Below are 22,483 nucleotides of genomic sequence, written 5' to 3'. Positions count from 1 at the left end.
CCCCACCTGATTTTAAGCTTGAAACAATGCTAGAGGTGGGTGTGACCCTGTGCTGGAATGGGCAGTTTCTGGGGGCAATCAGGCCTAAGAAAGAATACATAAAATCCCAGGAAACCTGCTTTGCTAAGAATACCCTTAATTTAAGTGATAAGGGTCCAAGCAGAAAATGAGTTTGTTTCTCAGTTTTATGGCCCTTTGCCATCACTATATCTATCTGACTCTGACTCAGAAAAGCCTTCATACTTCTTTGAATGTTATCTATTGTTTGACCATTACTGCCTGACAATGACTGATGAGCTTTACGTATACACCCTGTATTCCTGTGCAAATTAAACCCAATAAAAGTCCATTGAGGAACAGGCTCAAGGCCCTTCTCCTTTGAGAGACTGGCTACCTTTCCTCTCCAAGCAGTTCATGTCTTAGTAGACTTATTCTCATGCAAGGTGGCCCCGGGGGAGCTTTGCTGGATGAAGCCCCCCCACACTAGGTAACTCAGAAACAAGGTGAGTGGGTGTCCACCCAACATGAAGCTGCTGAAGACTTCCTATTGACATTATTTCATTCAGGTCAGGCTGAGGCAACATCCTAATCTTCCTGAAGCAGGTTTCTCTCTTGGGCAGACTCTCTTAGGCAGGAAATGGGGGTGGTCAAAGGCTCCCTCTTAGTCTTATTTCTTTTTCTTTTTTTTTTAAAGATTTTTATTTATTTATTTTTAGAGAGGAAAGGGAGGGAGAAAGAGAGAGAGAGAAACATCAATGTGCGGTTGCTGGGGGTCATGGCCTGCAACCCAGGCATGTACCCTGACTGGGAATCAAACCTGCGACACTTTGGTTCGAAGCCCGAGCTCAATCCACTGAGCTATGCCAGCCGGGGCTATTTTTCCTCTTAGTCTTATTTCTTAATAAACAGCTTAAAATCAATATACTAAAATGGCAGCTTAGGATAACAAAATTGAGTCCCCTCACTTGAAAAGAATTTGAGCTATGCAATCTTTTTCCATGATAGTTTCCTAAGCTCACTACTAGATGTTTGTGCCTGCAAATATAAATAAAAAAAAAACACTTGACATTTTACCTCTTGAATCTGGGTGTAGGGGGTGTCCTCCGTCCCAGTCATGTGTTTACTAGTTATTGTACAGCCCTGCACTTTTTCCTGTGCAAGGAAGTGACGGGAAGGAACTTTGCAAACTGCCCCCTAGGGACACCTGGGGATCAAAAGCGATTGGTGAAAAATTCAGAAGAGACTTTTTCCAGGTTGCATATTTAACTGATAAACCAAGCATGTTTTAAAGTTAAATACAGGCCAAAAAGGGAAGAGGGGATAGGGCACCTTAAATGCTTGCCAAGGAGTTTCAACTGTCTCACTCCATCTAGTTCTTTCAAGTACTTGTTTTGTTCTTTCCAAAAATTGGGGGTGGAAAATTACACACGCACACACCAAAAAGGGGCCCACTGACTACTTCCCTTCCTCTGTTGAGAGGATCCTCCCTGTATTGTTTTGTTTTGTTTTCCACACTCTTGGCATGATCAGAAAGTCTTGCTTCTGTTTCCGGGCTGTAGCAGAGCACTTTTATTTTTAACCTTTTCATAGCAGAAAGTGTCACCAGGTGTTTCAGCCTAAAGACAAGCTTGGTCAAACCCTGAGAATATCTGCTGTGAAGCTAGTACCACCCAAGGACTCGGCCAAGCTCCGCCTGCCCATCCACCCCATGCAAACCCAGATGCCAGTGGGAGACCTGGGCCAGTGGGTGTGCTGCAAATGGGCAATTATGCAATTCTGTTATAATAAAGGCGGGAAAGCTGGACTTCTTTTTCTAAAGCGAAGCAAGGCAAATTCAGGAGATGGTTGAAATGACAATAATTTCATACTCATTACTCCTATAGCACATTATGAGAATTAAAATTAGTAGGCTGCCTGGTACATGGTAACATTGAGTAAATTGCTTCTGTTACGGATGAGCAATAGCAATTACTGTAAATGCAACTGAGTGGCTGCTGGTTCAACATTCCACCTGAAATTCCTCTTTCCAAAATGTGTGTGTCTCATGATTTCAAAAATATAGTCTTGTCTTGAATCTAGTCTTCAAGGTAGTGCTTACTTTTAAGTGTTTGGTTTGTTAGGAGAAATATTCATGTTAAAGTAAATTTTAGAACTATCTTGAATTAGAGTGGTGAGTGGACATCCTGTCTTATTCCTAATTTCAGAGGGAAAGCTTTCAGTCTTTCACCATTGAGTATGATATTGGCTGAGGGTCTGTCATACACGGCCTTTATTATGCTGAGATACTTTCCTTCTATACCCATTTTATTGAGTGTTTTAATCATAAGTGTCTGTTGTATCTTATCAAATGCTTTTTTTGCATCTATTGATAAGATAATGTGATTTTTATGTTTTCTTTTGTTAATGTGGTGTATTACCTTGTTCAAATTGCATGTGTTGAACCATCCTTGTGCCTCTGGAATGAACCCCACGTGATCGTAATGAATTATTTTGTTACTGTATTGTTGTATTTGATTTGCTAGTATTTTGTTTGGGATTTTTGCATCTGTATTCATCAGAGACATTGGTCTGTGGTTTTTTATTCTAGTGTTATCTTTGCCCATTTGGTAACAGGATTATGTTGTCCTCATAAAATATGTTAGGAAGTATTGCCTCCTCTTCAGTTTTTTGAAAGAGTTTGAGAAGAAGAGATAGTAAATCTTCTTTGGATGTTTGATAGAATTAACTAATGAAGCAATCTGGTCCTGGACTTTTATGTTTGGGGAGGTTTTTTTTTTTTAAGATTTTACTTATTTATTTTTAGAAAGAGGGGAAGGGAGGGAGAAAGAGGGAGAGAAACATAGGTGTGTGGTTGCCTCTTCTACGCCCCAAACTGGGGACCTGGCCTGCAACCCAGGCCTGTGCCTTGACTGGAAATCCAACCAGTGACTCTTTGGTTCACAGGGTGGCGCTCAGTGCACTGAGCCACACAAACCAAGGCTGTTTTGGGAGGATTTTGATGGTTGTTTCAATTTCCTCACTGTTGATCCATCTATTCAGATTTTTCCATTTCTTCATGATTCAGTCTAGGAAGGTTATACAATATCACCCCAATAAAAATAAATAAAAAACTTCTTTTAGAAGAGGAAAAAATGTTTAATGGAAAAAAGTGAATTTTATCACACTAAAGAGGTTTCTCTTATATACAGGACAGAGCATTGTATATTTTTAAATGATATTTATTATAAATTTTAAGTCAGACATATTTGCTGTGGGAGATTAAATGATACATATACACAGAAATCTCACTGGTTTGCCATCATCTAGCTATATGGTCATTAGTACAGTTCATGAGACATGGACACTATATAAAAAAAGGGCTTTTATTAAAACCACTGAAAATGCACGCTATTTAATATTCTAATTTTTCCACCTACACCGGTACTTTTTTTAATCCTCACCTTAGGATACGTTTACTGATTTTGGGGAGTGAAAATGGGTTCGGGGGGGAGAGAGAGCGCGCTCAAGAGAGGTATATGTCCACTGGGAATCAAAGTGCAACCTTTCTGGTAGGCACGCTCCAACCAACTGAGCCACACAGGGCAGGGCTAACAGACTTTCCATAGATCTTCCGCCCACCCCCAATACTGGTGTTATTTATTGATCCTCCCTCTTAAAAGGGAGTCACAGCACGCAACAAAACTCTCAAAGTTGTCGGAAACCAGCCCGAATGCAGACAAGCTCGAGGATTGACGCGGAGTTGCGCAACAGTAACTGGAAAAGACACCGGCGTTCTGGCTGCCTGTCACTACCAAATCCAATAAGCAATGACAGTGATTGAGTCTTTTATGGGCACTTTATTCAGATGGCCGGAGATCCGAGAAGATGGCGGGTTCATACCCTAACAAACCATCTTCCCTTCTCTTTCCCGGCCAGATCTTGTATAAAGGGGCGTGGGGGAGGACAAACAAGGTGCCGTGAGGGCTTTGAGATTCAGAAGCTGCAACATTTCTGTCCTGGGCAGTTAGCTGTTCCCAAGGTGGGGTGGGGGGTGGGGGGTCATACAAAAGGCGAGGATGCCTCCAACTTGTCCCCAGGTGGTAATCTCTAGCCTGTGCCCCAGGAGGTCGGCTGTTTTTTTCCAGGAGCCAGGATGGGCCTTATCTGTAGTTTCCGAAACAAAAGCTTTAACATACACATTATTTGCTAGGCTTGTAACTTTTTACCTTAAGCTAAAATTTTCCAAGTCTTGAGTCCCCTATCACAACTAGTTACTGATTTACAGAGATCCGAAGTCCCGGCGCAGTTTACTTGGTGGGGACGGGAAAGGGTCCCTTTTACAAACAGCTGCCACTGGGAGCAGAGACAGACCACAGGGCTCTGTGAGGCGTGGACCCCGGACAGGCAGGGAGGAGGACAGTCTTGTCCCTCTCGGTCCAGCGCACACCTTGGCTAAAGGTGTCAAGCCCTGGACTCGGTGGGACAGCGCCCTGGGCTCAGACGCCCCAGCCGGACGCCCTGCCTGCGGGGGCCTGACAGGGTTCGGAACTGGGCCAGTGGGAGACCCTGCCTTTTGTTTGTGAGGCGGGAAAAGGAAACACCGCCCTCCGGATTCTTTCCCGGAGACCACGTGCCTTTTAGTCCTCTCGGGGGGCCTATTTTCCTGCGTCCCCGCCCACCACCTGTGATAGGTGTTCGTCGGGGCTCCCCGCCCAGACGGGTGTTATTACGGCGAATTGCTGCTGCCTGGGCGTCACTCGGAAGACTTCGATGGCTCCGCTGGGTCGCCCTCGCTGGCAACCCGTACCGGGAGCGCTCTCCGAAGGCTACGGGCAGCGGGCACTCGGGCGCGCCTCAGCCCTCGGCTCCAAGCGGGGACCCAGGCCTTGGCTCTGGCTCCTCCTCGCCCTGATCCTCGTTCTCTCCGGTGAGCACCTGCCGCCGTCCCGGGCGGGGAAGGCGCGCCTGGTGGCCGGGAGGGGGAAGGGGACGCGACGGGGTACCCGGGGCACGTCGGGGCATGCTCGGGCAGGTCCCGCAGGACGAACCGTGGTCAAGTCCAGGGAAGAGCCGGGGGCCGGCCGGGCAGCAGCCCACCGGGCCGAGGGGAGGAGGCGCGCGAGCTTTCCCGGCCCTCGAGGGGGCTGGTAGGATGAGTTAATTCCCGGGAAAGTCCGGGAAGTGCTCCAAAGTCAAGTCGGAAAGTCCCGGAATCGTGGGGAGCGACCGGGAAATTGGCTTTCTATATTTTTCTTTTAATTTTTTTATACTTATGTTTAAATTCTATGACTTGGCTATCGCAAATCAACTAGCCGGCAGCCCGATAATGTCGCTTTTCTTTTTTCTGACTTGAAGCCGTTTCAGTTCTGAACCTTGAACTCCACTTACTTCCAGTCAAAGTAAACGGCAAAGTAAACGGCCTTCAGCTGACCTTCAGATGCGCGGTCGAGGGTCGGGGGCTGCCGGGGCTGCAAAGCTTCTCAAACTGGAAAGGCAGTGTTGCGTGGCCCGAAGAAAAACAAACAAAAACGCCACGTGAGGCTCCACCCCCTGGCACTTTGAAGGTTCCTTCTGTTAAAAAATAAAAGTAAAATCAAATGCCAAACCAGCGTTAGAGGGATCACAAAGTTTTACATGTTTTTTACTTAACAAATTAATTCAAAATTCAAGGAAGTGGTAGATATATATATATATATATATATATATATATATATATATATATATATATATACACATTTGAAGCTCATACCAAATACCATTAGAAGTTTTATGTCGGTCCACGCAGACTTCTCTTACTCTTTTTAACAACAGCACAATGTTTTACTGTGTGGATTAAGAAACATCAGTGGTCTCTTGACTCTTATGAATCTGTTTCTAGATTATATCCTGTGTGTGATTTGCTAATTCCAGCTGCACTGTAGTATGTACTGTCGTATGTATCACATGCCCACGTGTACCTTGTATTTCATAAATCCTTAGAAGTGAAACTACTGTGTCAGTGGGATTTCATTTTATATTTTTGTTTAGACAATGAGAAACTGCTCTTCAGAGGATGGCTGAACCATTTTACCTTCCCACGAAGAATCCACAGTTTTCTGTTTCCCTATGCTCTTGCCACACTGAATAATTCTTTGTGAAAAGTGGGACACAGTGTTGTCGTGGTTTTGATTCCTTGTTGCTAGCAGGGATTTTCAAGAACCCAGGATATTTCTGAAGCTGGGAGTGATGACCAGGAGGTCAGGTTAGGCAGCAGGGGGAGAGGGTGGCAGGTGGGCTGGAATCCTAGCTGTGCACTTGAACTGAGTGTCTCCTGGTGACACTTCTGCCCCCAGCCCTGCCTGTACTGTGATGAGCCCACACCTATGGGCTGCTGGAAGGATTTTATCAGATGTGGCCCAGAACAGCCCTATTTCTCTTCAAGACTTTTCCTCCCCAGCTGCCTCTCTGTCAGAGCAGGAACTGTGTGGTTCAGTTTCAGGAGCTCAGTCAGGCTGTGTGTCTTGATAAAGCTGGAGACACCAGGCCTGCCCTGCTCCTTTCCAGCTTTGGGACCGTGGTATGCCACCCCCACCCTCACCCCATTTTTTCATGTGTCAAGTGGAGAGGACAGGAAAGTCTGCAGTGCCCCATTGTAAACCCTGAGGGCCGCGTGGGAGGGTTGGTACCTGGAGGGCCATAGGCACATGGTCTCCACCCCAGTTGTGGCCGCCCCCTGCTTGTATGGGCACCTTGGTATGGGCTTTAGGGGGTGGCAGGGGCTTTTGAGGCACAGGGTGGGCAGCTGTGTCACAGGGGTCGTGGGGGAGAGCAGGAGCCCAGGCATCGAGTGAGGCAGTGGCAGCGTAGCAGGGCCATAGGCCTGCAGTCCCCCAGTGCTTTCAGTCCTCCCTCTGGAGGACCACCCCAGGCCTCCTACGAAGTCCACAGCCCCTGTCTTAGACCACACTCCCTTCCCCAGGGCTGGAAGAGAAGCATGCCTCCACCTTCCAGGTCTGAGTATCTTGGGGCAGCTTGTATCCAGCACTCAGCTGGGCAGTGTCTTCCATTAATCAGTCTAATTTTGCTAACAACCTGGGAGATAGCAGCAGTTTCCACCTACCTTACAGGCAGGAAATGAGTCAGAAGGAAAACATTTTTAATATTATTTTTGCCTGATCTGCTTCATTACAGCAGCTATGTTATTATTGCCTGGGAAAATCATCTCCTGCCATTTGAGTTCAAGTAAGTGGGAGAAGTGGAAAAAGAGAGAATGGAGCTCCTTGTACCTAACACCCTAGTGCTTATGTAGTGGACACAAGGCCCTCAGGCCAAATCCTGCCCTCTACCTGGTTTTATCCGGCCCTGCACCTTGTTTCTACCCGGCGGCAGCACCGAGCTCCTTGCCCCTAGTTAAGGAGTAGTTACATTTGTACAGCCCTAAAATTACATTCGGCCCTTTGAAGGCCACCACGAGGGTGATATGTGGCCCCTGGTGAAAATGAGTTTGAGAGCCTTGGCTGGCAGAGCTCAGTGGATTGAGCGTGGGCTGCGAACCAAAGTGTTGCAGGTTTGATTCCCAGTCCGGGTACATGGCTGGGTTGCAGGCCATGACCCCCAGCAACTGCACATTGATGTTTTTCTCTCTCTCTTCCCCGCTCCCTTCCCTCTCTAAAAATAAATAAATAAATAAAATCTTTTAAAAAATGAGTTTGACACCCCTGCCCTACTGGGCTAGCACTTTAGGCATCTGCTATCTTGGACCTTTACATTTTGGGGTGTTTGCTTTTGCTTTGTTCTCTTAAAGTGGGCTGGGTACTAACTATTCTGGTTACAGTAAAAACTGCTTATTAGTATGATATTCTGAGATTTACTTTTACATTTTATGCCAGTGCTACATTTGCTTTATTTGGGGGCTAAATTCATGAACTACTGTCAATTAGGCATTTTGTTGCCAGAAAGGGCTTGTTTGGAAAAAAGTAAAGGGCTATATAACCTCTGTGCACCGACATGACAAGCCACACGCACTCTGGCCTGCTGGCCCCGAGTGGAAAAGGAAGTTAAGGGCAGGGGAAGCTGGAGCTGTGTAGTTTTATTAGGAATGTAGAGTTCTTCCTGTAGGGCTCTCAGGTACTCCCCCGAAACTGGAGTGGATGTGAACTTCCGGAAGCTCTCGCCTCTCTCATAGACCCACCCAACTGATCTGAAAGTCCCAGTTAGTTTTTATCATTTCCCCCTGTGGTTCGAGATCTTTCTCTGAAAGCATCACTGATGGAAAGTCAGGTCTTCCAATTTCAGAGGCTTTTTTCGTTCCTCGTGTTGGGAAGGACCTCTTCTGGGTGCCTCTCACACCAGAGGGGAAGTGCATGGATCGACTCTAGGGTTGACAGGCAACAGGTGCAGAACTTAACAAGAATTTAAAACAGAATTAGGGTAACGACTTAGTTACAGGATGAATTTAAACCAGGAGCTCAGATCAGACCTGTAGATGATGAAACACAGACTATTATTATCTTGGGTAGATCCAAGTTCTTGATGACCGATTTAATAACCAGAAAAGGTCCCTCCCCCACGTTTTTAAACCCCCCCCCTTCACATTAGCTTAGGGAAGGTAAACAAGGGCACATTTCTTGCAAGGAAAAGAGAAAAATTAAATAAGAATTAATAGTAAGAGAAGCGTTGTACAGGCCAGACCTAGTGGTTTCGGTAATTTTTTCCTTCAGAGGTCGCCGGCTTTAGTCTTTGACAGCTTTAGATTTAGGTCACCTCCGTGCAGTTGCACTCAGCGTTTAGAACCTTCTTCAGGAGGGACACACGGATCCAGAGTCTACTCCCTAGAGCTCAGCAGCACAAGGGTTTGTCATTACTGCCCTGTAAGGACCCTTTCCACGAGGCTGGAGGGAATCTCTTTTGAGGTGTCTTTTTCAGTGAAAAGAAAATCTCCAGGTTGTAGAGTGTGGATTTTGAGTTTTTTATTTTCTTAGTGGGCATTATGAAAAGATTGTTTACCATAGCATGATTATTTTCTTAAAAAAAGATTTTATTTTTTTTATTTTAGAGAGAAAGGAAAGGAGGAAGAAAAAGGAAGAGAAACACCCATTGGTTGTCTCTTGCATGTCCCTAACTGAGAATCTGGCCTGCAGCCCAGGCATGTGCCCTGTCCAGGAATCTAAGTGATGATCTTTTGGTTTACAGGATGATGCCCATCCCACTGAGCTACACCAGTCAGGGCAGCATGATTATTTTCAATAGAAGCAATTAAACCTTTACAATATTGAAATATGTCTCCTTTTACCAACTGTGCATCAAATGCATGGGGTGTCCTGTAATTATCTCAAAAGGTAAAAGTTTATGAGTTCCAAAAGGGGTAGATCTGAGATTTAAAAAGACTAACAGCAATGCTTTTGGCTAAGGTCTTTGGAGAGTTTCTACAAATTTTGCCAATTGAATCTTAATAGTGCCGAAAATATGTTCAACTAATCTTGAAGACTGAGGTTAGTAAGCATAGTGAGAGAGTTATTGAACTGGCCAAATAGCATAGACTTGCTGTTGCACTTGACCAAGAAAATGGCTTCTCCCATCACTGAAGTTCAAGAAGAGTTTCCCAGGTAGGGACAATCTTCTCTAACAGGACTTTGGCCACTGTAGAGGCATTAGCTTGTCTATAAGGGAAAGCTTCAGTTCAGTGAGAAAACATATGTATGACAACTGAAACATAATTTATATTTATCATATGGGGGAAGCTGTATAAAATCTATTTGCCAAACCTCAAATGGTCCATTAGGCGATTTAAAATGTCTAGGAGCAATGTGGATGGGCTTCCTGGGTTTTACTTTGCCCAGGGAGACACTTAAGGTAGGCACTTTTTGTGGTTGTGTTAATATCTCCCCCACTCCCAAATATTCATTCATGAAGTCTCTCCTTTGTCAGTGGATGAATGTTTTAATGCAGTAGAGTGGTAAGGAGCAGAGATTTTAGAGTTTCTGGTAGGACTGGGTTGTTGTTTGTTTCAAACCAGAGCTTTCTCATCAAACCAGCAATTGTTGGATTTTCAGTCTGGTTTTTCTTTTTCCAAAGCTAATTGTTGGGTTTCTCTGGCCAGTTTTTCTAAGTTATCAACTGGGGAAACATCTTGTTGGACCATGACGGAGGTTTGAAAATGTCAGCAAGGTGATTTCCTTGACTTCCAGGGAATCATATGCAGCATGTCCTAGAACCTTAGTAACAGCCCAGCATCAGGTGAAAGTATAGCATCCAGTAATTCCTAAGCATACCTCTCCATTGGAGGTAAGGAAACCACATTGCTCCCACAACATTCCAAAGTCGTGAACTGCTTTGAAGGCATATCTGCTGCCATTATAAATGTTGACAGTTTTACACTTTGCTGTAAAATGCAAGCAGAGGCATAGAATTTGGCCTGCTGCTGTGCTGATGTGGCCATAGGCAAAGATGCTGCCTTGATGACTTCAAAAGGCTAAGCTGTAATAGCATACCCAGCGCAGTACTTACTATTTTAATTTTTTAAGTGAGAACCATCTATAAACCATGAGAAATCAGCTTTACCTAGAGGAGTCTCCTGCAAATAGTCATGAGGAATCATGAGGTGCTTCACCAGTCTCAGAAGGGAGAGGAGTAGCCAGATTAAGGTAATTATAACATGAAAGAGTTATATGGAAAGCAGTTAAAAAAAGGATTTCATAGGAAGTAAGGTGACTAACTGAAAGATGCTGGGTGTGATGAGCGTTTCTTTGGCATGAGGGCAGTAGCAGCAATGGCTTTAAGGCAAGAGGGGTCTCAGAGCCATTGGTCCATGCCATAGTCACTGCTGACAGTAGTATGTATACCAGGGGTCTGTGGCGACCCCCATGTTTTTGATTGAGTGCCCCAAGAGCATTCCCTTCCTTTTCCTGCACAAAAATGAAAAAGAGAATCTGATAGGATGCCTGAGAGCAGGTGCATTTATTAAACTCACCTTTAACCCTTTGAAGGCTGTTATCCTGATCCTTCCATAAAATTGGATCAAGACTGTCATTCTTATAGTAAGACACGTAGAGGTTGCCATAAGAAATTTGGGATCTCACTTCAGCAAAACCCCATTAGCCCAAGAAAACCTCACACTTAGTTTTGGGCCTTGGGAGCTTAGGACACTGTGATGCTTCTCTGGATCCAGGTGTAGTTCTTGTTTTGATATCAAATGTCCCAAATATTGAACCTGAGTTTGGACAAATTGTAATTTTTATTTAGAGACCTTATGTTCTGTTAAGGCCAAAAGTTCTAGCGGATGGATGCTATCTTCCTCTGAGGAGGCCTGAGAAGAAGGGCAAAGAAGGTCCAGTATTTACGTATTACGTGAAAAGAAAAGACAGACTTGCATAAGAAGGGGGGTGTGTGTGGAATTTTCCACTTGAGGTTTCCATTACTTCCTCCTTTCCTTGGGTTGCTTGCCAACCATCTCAGCTCCTGTGCTGAGGTGAAAAGGTAATGGTGCTGCTCATTCCCACCACCTCAGGAATGTCATAAAGCAGCCACACCCTGATCAACAGTGCATGCAGAACAGTAGTTTAGATATCTTTTGGCCATTTGGTCTTAACTTGGCTTTTTGGCCACCTGGTGGTTTTCTATTCCTGGATCCAAAGTTCTGTACTGGCTCATTTCACCACTGAGACATTTTATCCTCCTTGTTATTAAGGAATTAGGGCTGGAGGTCTCTTCTGCTAAACATGGAAGGAATCAAATTGTCTCATTTTCTGAGTAAGAGCCCCCAGGTCTTCTTTATCTAGGATGTGTTGGATGCTATGCATGGCCATTAGCTTAACATGAAAATGTTGCTGTCTGGAAGAGACAAGCTTTACAAGAAGGTTAGAGAGGCAAGGTCCAAGTGATAGGAGTAGAAGGGCCACTAGGAGCCCCAGGAAGGAAAGGAACTGGGTTAGCAGGGCCGGTGCCCTTCAGTGGTTTCCCGGATTTGGTCTGGGTTGCCAGGGTATGCGCCTCTTAACCAGGTAGCCTGTAGTGATGAGCTCTCCAGAGTTACCATGATGTCTTCTAGCTGCAGTCTGTGATCGCAAGGCTCAGAAAAATGTTTTAATCCTCAATAATTCCAAGGCAAAGGTTAGGAGAAAAATTGGAAATATGTTTGAGAGTCATAGGCAGATATTGGAGGAAACTAGAAGAATTCAGTATCTAGTCCAGTTTACAAGAAAAACAAAAACAAAACCAAGAGACAACAAAGCACTAATACCACAAAGGTATATCATAGTTTCTATTGAAATATAACTTTTTCTCTGTAAAATCACCCTCATCTTATTAAATATAGCTAAGTTAAGACTAATTCATCGTAGAAGTCCAATTTCAATAAATTTGGCCTGTTATTTCTGTTATGACAAGAATATAATCTATCACAGAGGCATGTTTAAATCTGCTTTGCTGGAATTTGGCAGGAAATCTTCAGATTGGGGTTTAATTAGCCTTCGATGTGGCTAAGAAACCAAGCCACATAGTTGCCATCAGCATTTGCCTGCAGTACCTATCAGTTTGGGCAAATTCCTCAAGTTCTGCAGATTCTCCAAATGCCTCGAGGCTTTTCCTTTGCCATCTCCAAGGAAAGCAGCCTAAGTTCCTTTCTGCAAACTGCTGTGAACCGTGTAAGCAAGGTTCCAGGCTGGTTTTCCACAGGGTCCAATCAGCCTCTCAGGTCAATCTTAATTTCTTAGAGCTTTCCTGTGAGATCCAGAGTCTGCATGTATCTTTCAAACATGACATTTTAGTCAAAGCCTCTTCAAGAGCTTCCAGTTGTGTCCTATATAAAGAGAACAGATTCCTGATGAGTTTATGCAAACAGCCATATTGCCATGAGAATAATAATACTCGTTTTATTTAGAGTCTCCAAATTTCTGAAAGGATCAGGTAGGGAGAAAAATATAAATGTTCTATGATTGCTTGTAAGTATGTAATTTACTAGATTGTTCTACATCATTGGCAGTTTAAGAGAACAGTTTAAGAGAAAACACGTTTCCTTATATCGGGAAATGATTTTTAAAATCAGTACTGTTTTAAACAAAATTAGAAAAATTATAATCATCTTCACTTCATTCACTTCCATAGAATAAATTCTTATTTATTCTGATTACCTGCTAGCATTTTATGAATCCAGTTATTCCTTAGAGTTTTGTAAACCATTATCTAGTTTACAGGTATGAGCTGAACGTTTATTCTCAGAAAACTCCGCTTTTGAGAGTCTTTTCCATGGATCCTTCTGAAGATAAAAAAAAAACATTTGCCAAAGTTTGAGTCAAACAATAACTTATCTGTAAATTATAAAAAGAAACCCTGAAAATGATGCAGTTATAGATCTGATTATAATACAATTGAAAACAAAGTTTGCTTTTCTGTAGCAAAACATTTTAAGATAAGAATTACAAATAAGTATTATATCAGAACTTTGTAGACTTCTGGAGATTTTTATATAATCTCCAATATATGATATCCATTTGATAATAAGAATATATACACACAAATACAACAGTACTATTTCCTTAGTTGGCAAAGCTTCCCGTGCAATTCAAGCATCAAGTAAATCTAATTAGTTCAAAACCTCTCCCTGCCAGGAGAGAAAACAAATCTTTTGATTTGTTTCAGGGACCCTTTAGAACAACTTAAAACCATTACCAGGTTAAGGAAAAAGTCTCTTCTTAAATTTGAACCCTGGGAAGTTTGTCAAACACACTTGTCCAAAAAGGTCATTTATTATTATAAAACAATATTAAATATTCATTTACTCAAAGTGATAATAAAAAGGTATCAACAATTCAGGTTAGCAAAACTTTGTTCTTAGTATTGAGGAAATGTTTTATTAAGTAATCAAAGATTTGATTAAGACAGCAAAACAACTTTAATAAAATATAGAATCTGTTTTCTAGGTAGAAAAAATTGTAATATGTGGAGTACAATAAATACAGGAAAACTTTTGACTAGAGAATCAGTAAGTGTATTTTCTTTTTTAATTGAATTTGTTGGGGTGATACTGGATGATAAAATTATGTAGGTTTTAGGTATACAATTCTACAATACATCATTGTATATTATATCATGTACTTACCACCTCAAGTCAAGTCTCCTTCCATCACCATTTATTCCCTCTTTACCCTCTTCTGCTTCCCCCTTACTCCCCTTTCTTTCTGGCAGTCACCACACCGTTGTCTGTCCATGAGTCTTCCTTTTTTTCTTAATCCCTTCACTCTGCCCTCTGACAGCTGTCAGTCTATTCTCCTGTATCCATGAATCTCTCTCCACTTTGTTAGTTTATTTTGTACATTAGACTCCATATTTAAGTGAAATAATATGGCATTTGTCATTCTCTGACTGGCTTATTTCACTTAGCATAATGTTCTCCAGGTCCATCCATGCTGTCACAAAAGGAAAGATTTCCCCTTTTTATGGCTGAGTAGTATTCCATTGTGTACCACTGCTTTTTTATCTACTCATCCAGTGATGGGCACTTAGGCTGTTTCCAAATCTTGGCTATTGTAAATAATTCTGCACTGAACAGAAGGGTGCATATATTCTTGCAAATTAGTGTTTGGGTTTCTAAAATGTTTTTAACAGTGAAAATGAACTAAACTCTGCATAAAATTTTCTTTCTCAGGATTCCTTTTCCACAGACTTTCTACAACTTCCTTAGTCCCTCTTAGTTTGTCTCTTACTCTGTCAGAGGTAAACAAACATTTTAGGACAAGCCTCATTTTGTAAATTAATTCAAAACTGTATTTCCATACCTTATACCTTTTATTACATAAAACATAGTTTCTTCCCATCTTAGTTAAAAAATCTTAACTCTTAGAAACCTCAATTTCCAGGAAAACTAAAAAGTAAGCAATTAGTATTCTTTACAGTGATACATTTATGAACACCTTTAATAATTTCTAAATATATATTTTCTCATAGCACAATTTTTAAAATGTAGCATAACGCAAGGTTACTAATGGACCCAAATATCTTTAGTTTCTCTATAAGAAGCAGAAAGTAGATAAACCTATATTTAGTGATCAGTGTTTTATCATTTAATCTTATTTTGAAAGGGTCTAGACATTCAATGAATAGCCATCATTTAATTTAGCAAACTTTTAAAGTTTTAAGTTACCAAAGAGATTCATATAAAACCATTTAATTACATATGTAACACAATCACTGCTAAAAGAATTAACCTAAAAGAAACTTTTTATCCGTTTACAATTTATTTTATTTACTTGTTCCTAACAATTATGTTGAGATTACTTACGAAAATTTTACCATACCAATTTATTTTTCTTGCTGACAAATTTTGCAAAAGAGGCAATTTAACAGTGGGAAATTGTAACCCACCCCACCATTCTTATGACATTATTTCTGTAAGAGCTGACTCTGACTAATATGTGGCTTATAGATGAACAGCACCCCGACCTTCAAGCACCCCAGGTCTGGGAGATTTGCTGACCTTCAACTGTAATGCCAGGATGACATGAAGCCAGGAAGACGCACACCAGTCTGTCACTTGGCTTATCAGAATGGACCGTGCTGGTCTGCACATAGAGAACTTTGCAACTCTCTCCCTTGATCTCTTTGTTCTGTTCCACTCTTCCTGCTTACAAAACCTGCCTCCAGGGAGAGGTGAAGAAAGGCTTTGAGATGTGAATCCTGCACCTAAAAATAAATTCCTTTACATCAGCACCTGCCTCTTGAGTATTGGCTTTCATAGTGTCAGGCAGCTGAACCTGTGTTAAGTTAGTTTTTGGCAACCCAGATAGGACTGTGTCGACCCAGTAAGGCCTGGAGGGCCCAGGCTGGGGATCCCAGCTGCTTGTGGCAGGCTGACCCCATGACAGGGATTGCAGGGATTTCCCAGCAACTGCCAAGAGTTCTTTATCTCAGAAACTATCCCCTCTCTTCCTCTCAAGGCATCAGCCACCTTTAAACGCCTTGCTGGTGAAAGGAAATTGGTTGTAGGTGGGCTGATGAGCCCAGACTTAGTAAGTCCCTGGTGTGCACAACCAAGAGCCCCTGTCCCACCACTTGGATTCTTTGAACCATTTGGGATTCTGTAAGAATCAATAGGTGCCGCTTGGCAGTAAACACGGCTCAGTGACAAGAAAAAAATCCCAGTTCCCCAGTGTGAGATTTGGTTGGAGTACTCTTTTGATTTGGGTTTGGGTATTCTTTGCTTTTCTTGTTGGATACTGCTTTTTAGTTGTCTATTTTGTTTCTGTGCTTTCGTGGGAGGAAGTCTGTTTCTGTTTGAGAACTCTTGTCTGTCTAAAATGAAACATTACAGGTTTTTGCTTGCTTTCTTATCTTTTGGAGACTTGGCTTGATCTTTGAGATTTTAGTTTGAGAGTACTCATCTGTTTAAATATTTTCTTTGCTTTAGATATTGCTCTTGTTTCTGTTCTGAATAGAATGGCTTGGTCTCAATCTTGATTTGTTTTGCCAAAGTTCTGGTAAATGGAGTAAGATCTCTAGTGTTCAAGCTTTTGGTATGTTACATCATATGGATTCTACTCAGAGAGAATTTAAATTGATGGTTTAAAAAGGGAAAAAGATCTCACTCTCCTTTCAGACAGTAAAACTCAGAAATAAAAGGAAAAGGAAAAAATGGGTATTTTTAAACTTAAGTGGCTCAAGCAGTGCAAAGCCTGATATCTTCCCTGCCTCTTCTCTGGCCTCTTAGAAGTTGTCAAGGACACTAGATACTGAAATCGCTTACTTTTGAGCCCAATAAAGGAATGCAGTAATCGCCAAGAATAAAAATGTAAAAATATTTGCCAATGGGGGGGAAAACTTTCTGAAAATTGTGAAATATATTCATAAATTCCTCAATATATACAATGTTAATTACTTTTAGTTGTCACTAAAACTGGAAAATTCTAAGTTGGGAAAAATATGGTTTTGGTAATAAAACATGTAAATTACGGCAATATATTTTGAAGGAAATAGAATTGAGAGTGGGTTGATTATTTCTAAGTGAGTTGTAAAGAGGCAAACTAAAAGGGACTAGGTAAGTTGTAGATGGCCTGTGTAAGCTGGAGAGCATTTGTGTAAGTCATAGAGGGTTTGTGTGAGTTGAAATGGGTCTGTGCAAGTTGAAGAAGGATAGTGTAGAGGAAAGAAGGAAAAAGAGAAGGAATTGAGGAAATGGAAAAAAGGTGAGAAAGGATAAAGGAAAGAGACAGAGGAAGGAAGGACATTGGGAGAAGGAATACTCAAGAAGGGAAATAAAAATGGGAAAAAAAGAAATAAAGGAAAGGAAAGGCACATAGAAAGATGGTAAAGCAAAGTGATAATTTTAATGACAAAAGAAAAAGGCAAAGGCTCCTTTTGTTATTTCCCAAAACAAACCCCAGGTACAATTAGACAGTGGGGAACAAATTAATTGATTTCTTGTTCCGATACGCTTTCATTTGTAATTCTGATTGTTATCTTAAGATGTTGTTACCAAAAAAAAAAAAAAGGAATTCCTTTGCCAATTATATTATAATCAGGTCTATAACTATGTCATTTTAAGTATTTTAGGGAGGGGGGTGTTATTTAGAGAGAGTCATTGCTTTAGTATGATGTATTTGCAAAAATGTTACATCTTCACAAAGATCCCCAGGAAGGACTTTGACCAATTCTGAAATATAAGTTTCTGAGAATAAAATTTAAGATCATACCTTTGAAATAAATGGATTTGTAGGGCTCTGTGGAAGGACTGGGTTGATAGAGATACTGGCAAATAATCAAGATAAATAGGAATTGATTGTAGGACTGAATGAACTGAGGATAATTATTGTTCTTGTGACTATATTAAAAAATATTACTGATTAAAAAACTTGTTTGTTTTCTCAGAGCAATTTGGTAAATTTAAGCAATATTGAATCTTCTATATTTTTCTCCCTACCTGATCCCTCTAGAATTTGGAATTTCTTAATGAATATTATTATTTTTATGGCAATATGTTTATTTGTATGGATCCAATAGGAATCTGATTTTTTCCAGTTATTAACCAAGACTTTGACTAGAATGTCATGTCTGAAATAGACATGCCTAGACTCTGAATGTCAGCAAAAAAGATCAAGATTTACTTTGAGCCGATAAAATCCTTTTAGACAACTGACCTGATACCTTGTTCATTTATATGGTTCATGGAAGTCTTTCCAGGTAAGGAGTGAAGGCTACTTTCCTGAGAGATGGCAAGGAAGAACCTCAAGACATTTTGGGGACCTTGAGAACTTGAAGCTCCCCCAAATCTGCAGGTGCTGCAGGCAAAGTCTTATGGCATATGTGTGGCTTGGCTTCCCAGCCCTGAGAGGCTAATTAAAGCTCAATCTAAAAGTTCCCTGTAATAATTCTGGCAAAATATAATCAATTGCTATTCTTGTTGTGTTACTGAAAATAATCAGGTCAGATTGAAACTGGGCTTACTGCAGTAAATAAATTGGTCTTAATTTGGCTCTTTGATAAATATGACAGTGGTTTTAAGAGAAAAATAGTGTTTCAGTAAAATCTATAACACCCAATTATGAAAATTAGACTCTAGTTCAGTTAATTGTCTATAAAATTGTACTTTTCACCCATGAACTAGACTGGATCCTGAATTTTTCTACTTTTCTTAAATGTTTTGGCTAAAACCTAACCTTCATAGAAATGGAAGAAAATTTGAAAATGGCGATTTGTAACAATGGAAAATTATAACCCATCCCACCATGCTTTTGACATTGTTTCTGTAAGTGCTAACTCTGACTAATATGTAGTTTGTAGATGAACAGCATGTTTGTATAGAAATCCTAGGAACTAATTTCCAAAGATACAGACTTTGGCTTTCAAGCAAACTAGTTCCAGATTTGCTGACCTTCAACCAGGAATCTCGGATGGCGTGAAGCCAGGATGACTGAACCAGGATGATGCACACTGGACCACCTCCTGCCTATTGGAATAGACTATGCTAGTCTGCCCCTAGAGAATTGTACAACCCCCTCCCTTGATCTCTTTGTTCAGTTCCCCTCTGATTATAAAAACCTCTGCCTCCACTGAGAGATAGAGATGGGTTTTGAGACATGAGTTCCCCGTCTTCTAGGTGGCCAGCACCTGAAAAGAAGTCCCTTTCCTTTACATGAGCATCTGCTTCTCAAGTATTGGCTTTTGTGGTGGTAGGCAGCCAGACCTGCACTTGGGTAAAATGACATGAACTTATTTAACTAATAAACTCAGGTAAAATAATAGTATATTTAATGTTGATGATTTTTCAATACCATTCAACAGTAAAAATATGCTGTATTTAGAACACACATATGTAAACATACAGATGAATGTAAAGAGAGCTCTCGTAGCTTTCATTTTAAAATACTATCTTCTGTGTCCCAGGTACAATGCAAAACTCGAGGAAAAACTGGATCTAAATTGCATTTCTTTTTTTTTTTTTAAGATTTTATTTATTTATTTTTAGAGAGGGAAGGGAGGGAGATGGAGAGAGAGAGAGAAACATCAATGTGCTATTGCTGAGGGTTTTGGTTTGCAGCCCATGCTCAATCCACTGAACTACGCCAGCCAGGGCTTTAAATTGCATTTCTGGTAGAGTAATTAATTTAAGATTTTATTCAGATGACCAAAGCTTGGCATGCTGCTGAATTCTTCTAAAACAATTTTAAAATTAATTTATAATCAACAAAAGAGTGCATTCCAAGAAACCTGAGGTCTTCTCTTGTCAGGGTGTCCCTTAAACTTGTAAACTTGTTGACAAACACTAACAACAAGAAATGGAGTGTGCACACTATAATTGGTAGGTTCAGAAGGTAAAAAAGAGGGGCTTCAGAATGCCTGAATTTCAGGTGGCAGGTGTTCCTAGAGGGAGATGGTGCTGGGAGGGGGCCTGGGCACAGTACATCTGCTCCCACGAGTCGGGAGAGGGAGAAGCCTCAGGTGCTGGTTTACTTTTATGTTTGATCCTCTCAGTGGGGGCAAATGGCAAAGAGGAGAGGGACAAATGGCAAAGGGCTTTGTCCCTTTTAGGGTGGCACCAGCAAAGTCCAGGTGAGGGACAGGTTATCACAGCCATCTGCTTTGCCATGTACAATGAAATCCCAGGTGGAGTGTATAAAGTACCTGACACAAACCCTGGCTCATGGGGTCCACGGCATTATGGATGAGACGAGACAAATTCACATGGACTGCTGAGTCCTGTGGAGGAAAATGACAGCATGGCCACTCTCAAGAGGAGAGTGCTCCAACCCTTGCCTTGACAGGCTTTTATTACTTTCTTGGGCACATTACATTGATAACGGTCCTCATTTACTATGCACAGGTTCATTTTAGGGGGTTACCTTTTACAGAAAACAAAGGAGAGGATGCAGCTAATCATACCACAGAAGGAGGATATTTGCAAATGTAAAGGGAAAAGTGGTTGAATTGGTTACAGTCATCCTTGGAAGGCTTAACATAGATTTTAGGAAGTTACTTTAATGATATGTAGTAAACATTTGCTGCTTCAATTCAGGGTGAGGGAGTTTTAGCAAAAAGCAAGTCTTCAAAGCGGCCTAGGTACAATGCAGGCCTGATTCCCCATGGGAAAAACCTATCCGTGGGTGTGGGTCCTGTGCATCGGATGTTGCTTTCCAGAGGCCTTTCTGAGTGGGAGCTGGGCCCACACCATGAAGAACAGTCTCCTACAAGTCCCCAGCACCCAGGGAACACCTCAAGGGGCCAGAGGGAGGGAGCAGTGCCCTCTTCTAAAGGGTCAGAAGGCTCTCACAGAAGAGTTGGCTGTAGTCACCAAGAAATGATGTAGTTCCTAAGAGTCATCATTTAAAGCAAATATCATCAATAAAACAACATATTTCACTCAGTCACACATTCCCGCCCCTCCAGAACATATAACATTTTCAGACTTACTTTGGCGGCCCTAAACTAAATTCAGAACCAGTTTCAAGTTCAAAACAAAATTCCATGGCTGGGTTGAAACAGAGACTCAAGAAATAACTGATACAGTTCCACTAATTAATTACCTAGTTTTCTCACTGTAAAATGAAAGCACTGTTGCTCAGCTCTGCCTGGACAGTGATGAGTACTGCTGGGGCAAAACCTGGAGAGAAACCAAGCCAGTATTCACTGAACCGCAGGTGGAAAGCTCCCTCAGCACTAAGTCCCTCATAGTCGCATATATATAAATCTCCAAGAGAATATTGGGGCCAGGCCAACACTGTAAGAGAAAACTATTTTTTTATTTTTCATGAAGATGGTGCCCAAAGCAAAGAAAGAAGCCCCTCCCCCCCTGAAGCCAAAGCAAAAGCAAAAGCTTTGAAGGCAAAGAAAATGCTAAAAGGCATCCAGAGCCGCAAAGAAAGATCCACACATCACCCACCTCCCTGTGGCTCCAACAACAGCTAAGTATCCTCGGCAGAGCACCCCCAGGAGAAACAAGCTTGACTACTATGCCATCACCAAGTTCCCCCTGAGTACCCAGTCAGCTGTGAAGAAGATAGAAGACAACAGTATCTGTGTTTGTTGTAGAGGTCAAGACCACCAAGCACCAGATCAAACAGGCTGTGTAGAAGCTCTATGATGTTGATGTAGCCAACCAAGGTCAACACCCTGATCAGGCCTGATAGAGGAAGGCATTTATTTCACTGGCTCCAGACTATGATGCTTTGGATGTTGCCAACAAAATTGGGATCATCTAAGCTGAGTCCAGCTGGCTGTTTCTAAATATAAAAATGTTATACTGGAAAAAAAAAAGACAAATAATTTTAAATTTTTTTTAATGTTGAAGGAGTAGAACACAAAACACTGTCTTCAGTGGGATTGGAACCCAATTTTAGGGACTTTAGCCCTGAACTTCTGTGGTGGGACTTGAACCCAACCTTGGGACTCAAACTTGGGGTGGGATAGAGGGAAACAATTTGTCTGCCCACAGGCACAACTGTGGTGAGACTTGAACCCACTTTCAGGGACACAAGGACAAGACAGAAGAAAACAATGTGACAGAGGACAAAATCTGTCCAGGCAGGAGGGGGACTCGGAGGGCTGGAGGTGGACTTACCAGACGCACTGATGCTGAATCAAAAGTTCAGGTGGCTACTTATCAGGTGCAGTAAAACTGTCTTGTCTGCCCTCCTGCTGTTCTGTTGCTGTAGGGACAAAGGGGTTACAGCCACAAAATATTACTGGTGTTGGGGTTCCTGGGTTCCCCAAGATAGAAATGAGAGGCAAGTCCAGAGAAGTTTCAACAGACTTTCTTAAGCTTATGCTTGAGCATGAGGGAGGCAGCACAGAGGAAGGGAAGGTCTCAACTTTTATAAGCTGGGGACAAAGTGGGCCAGCTCAGAAAGGCGGGCTTTTTGAAAAAGGCGGGCTTTTTGAAAAAGGCGGGCTTGTAGTTTTCCATTTCAAGGTGTGGTTATTTCCTCTTCTTCTCAGAGTGCTTGGCAACTATCTCTGCACCTATACTGAGAGGGGAAAGGTGGTGGTTTTGCTCATTACTGTCACCCCAGGAGGTCCTCTAGCAGCCACCCCTTCCTTAACT

The 22,483-nt window shown here is 41.9% G+C and overlaps 1 protein-coding gene across 3 annotated transcripts in view; it reads left to right on the top strand.

Annotated features, from left to right (window-relative positions):
* The first annotated feature begins 4,655 nt into the window (after positions 1 to 4,655).
* LOC123828317 (tumor necrosis factor receptor superfamily member 10A-like) overlaps positions 4,656 to 22,483 on the top strand; it is a 37,059-nt gene continuing 19,231 nt past the window's right edge. For 2 of the 3 annotated variants that reach the window (XM_045853164.1, XM_045853162.1), the window contains exon 1: positions 4,662 to 4,906. In XM_045853164.1, coding sequence (XP_045709120.1) covers positions 4,750 to 4,906 — 157 coding nt within the window. In that variant the 5' untranslated portion in view covers positions 4,662 to 4,749. Of the gene's footprint in view, positions 4,907 to 22,483 lie in introns of all 3 variants that reach the window. The other variant, XM_045853163.1, reaches the window with a different exon arrangement.

Source organism: Phyllostomus hastatus, unplaced genomic scaffold (genome assembly GCF_019186645.2).
Source record: "Phyllostomus hastatus isolate PE091 unplaced genomic scaffold, TTU_PhHast_1.1 phas_contig_98, whole genome shotgun sequence".
NCBI lineage: Eukaryota > Metazoa > Chordata > Mammalia > Chiroptera > Phyllostomidae > Phyllostomus > Phyllostomus hastatus.
The sequence above is the reverse complement of the archived record's forward strand: the minus strand, read 5'-3'. Positions and strand labels throughout refer to the sequence as shown.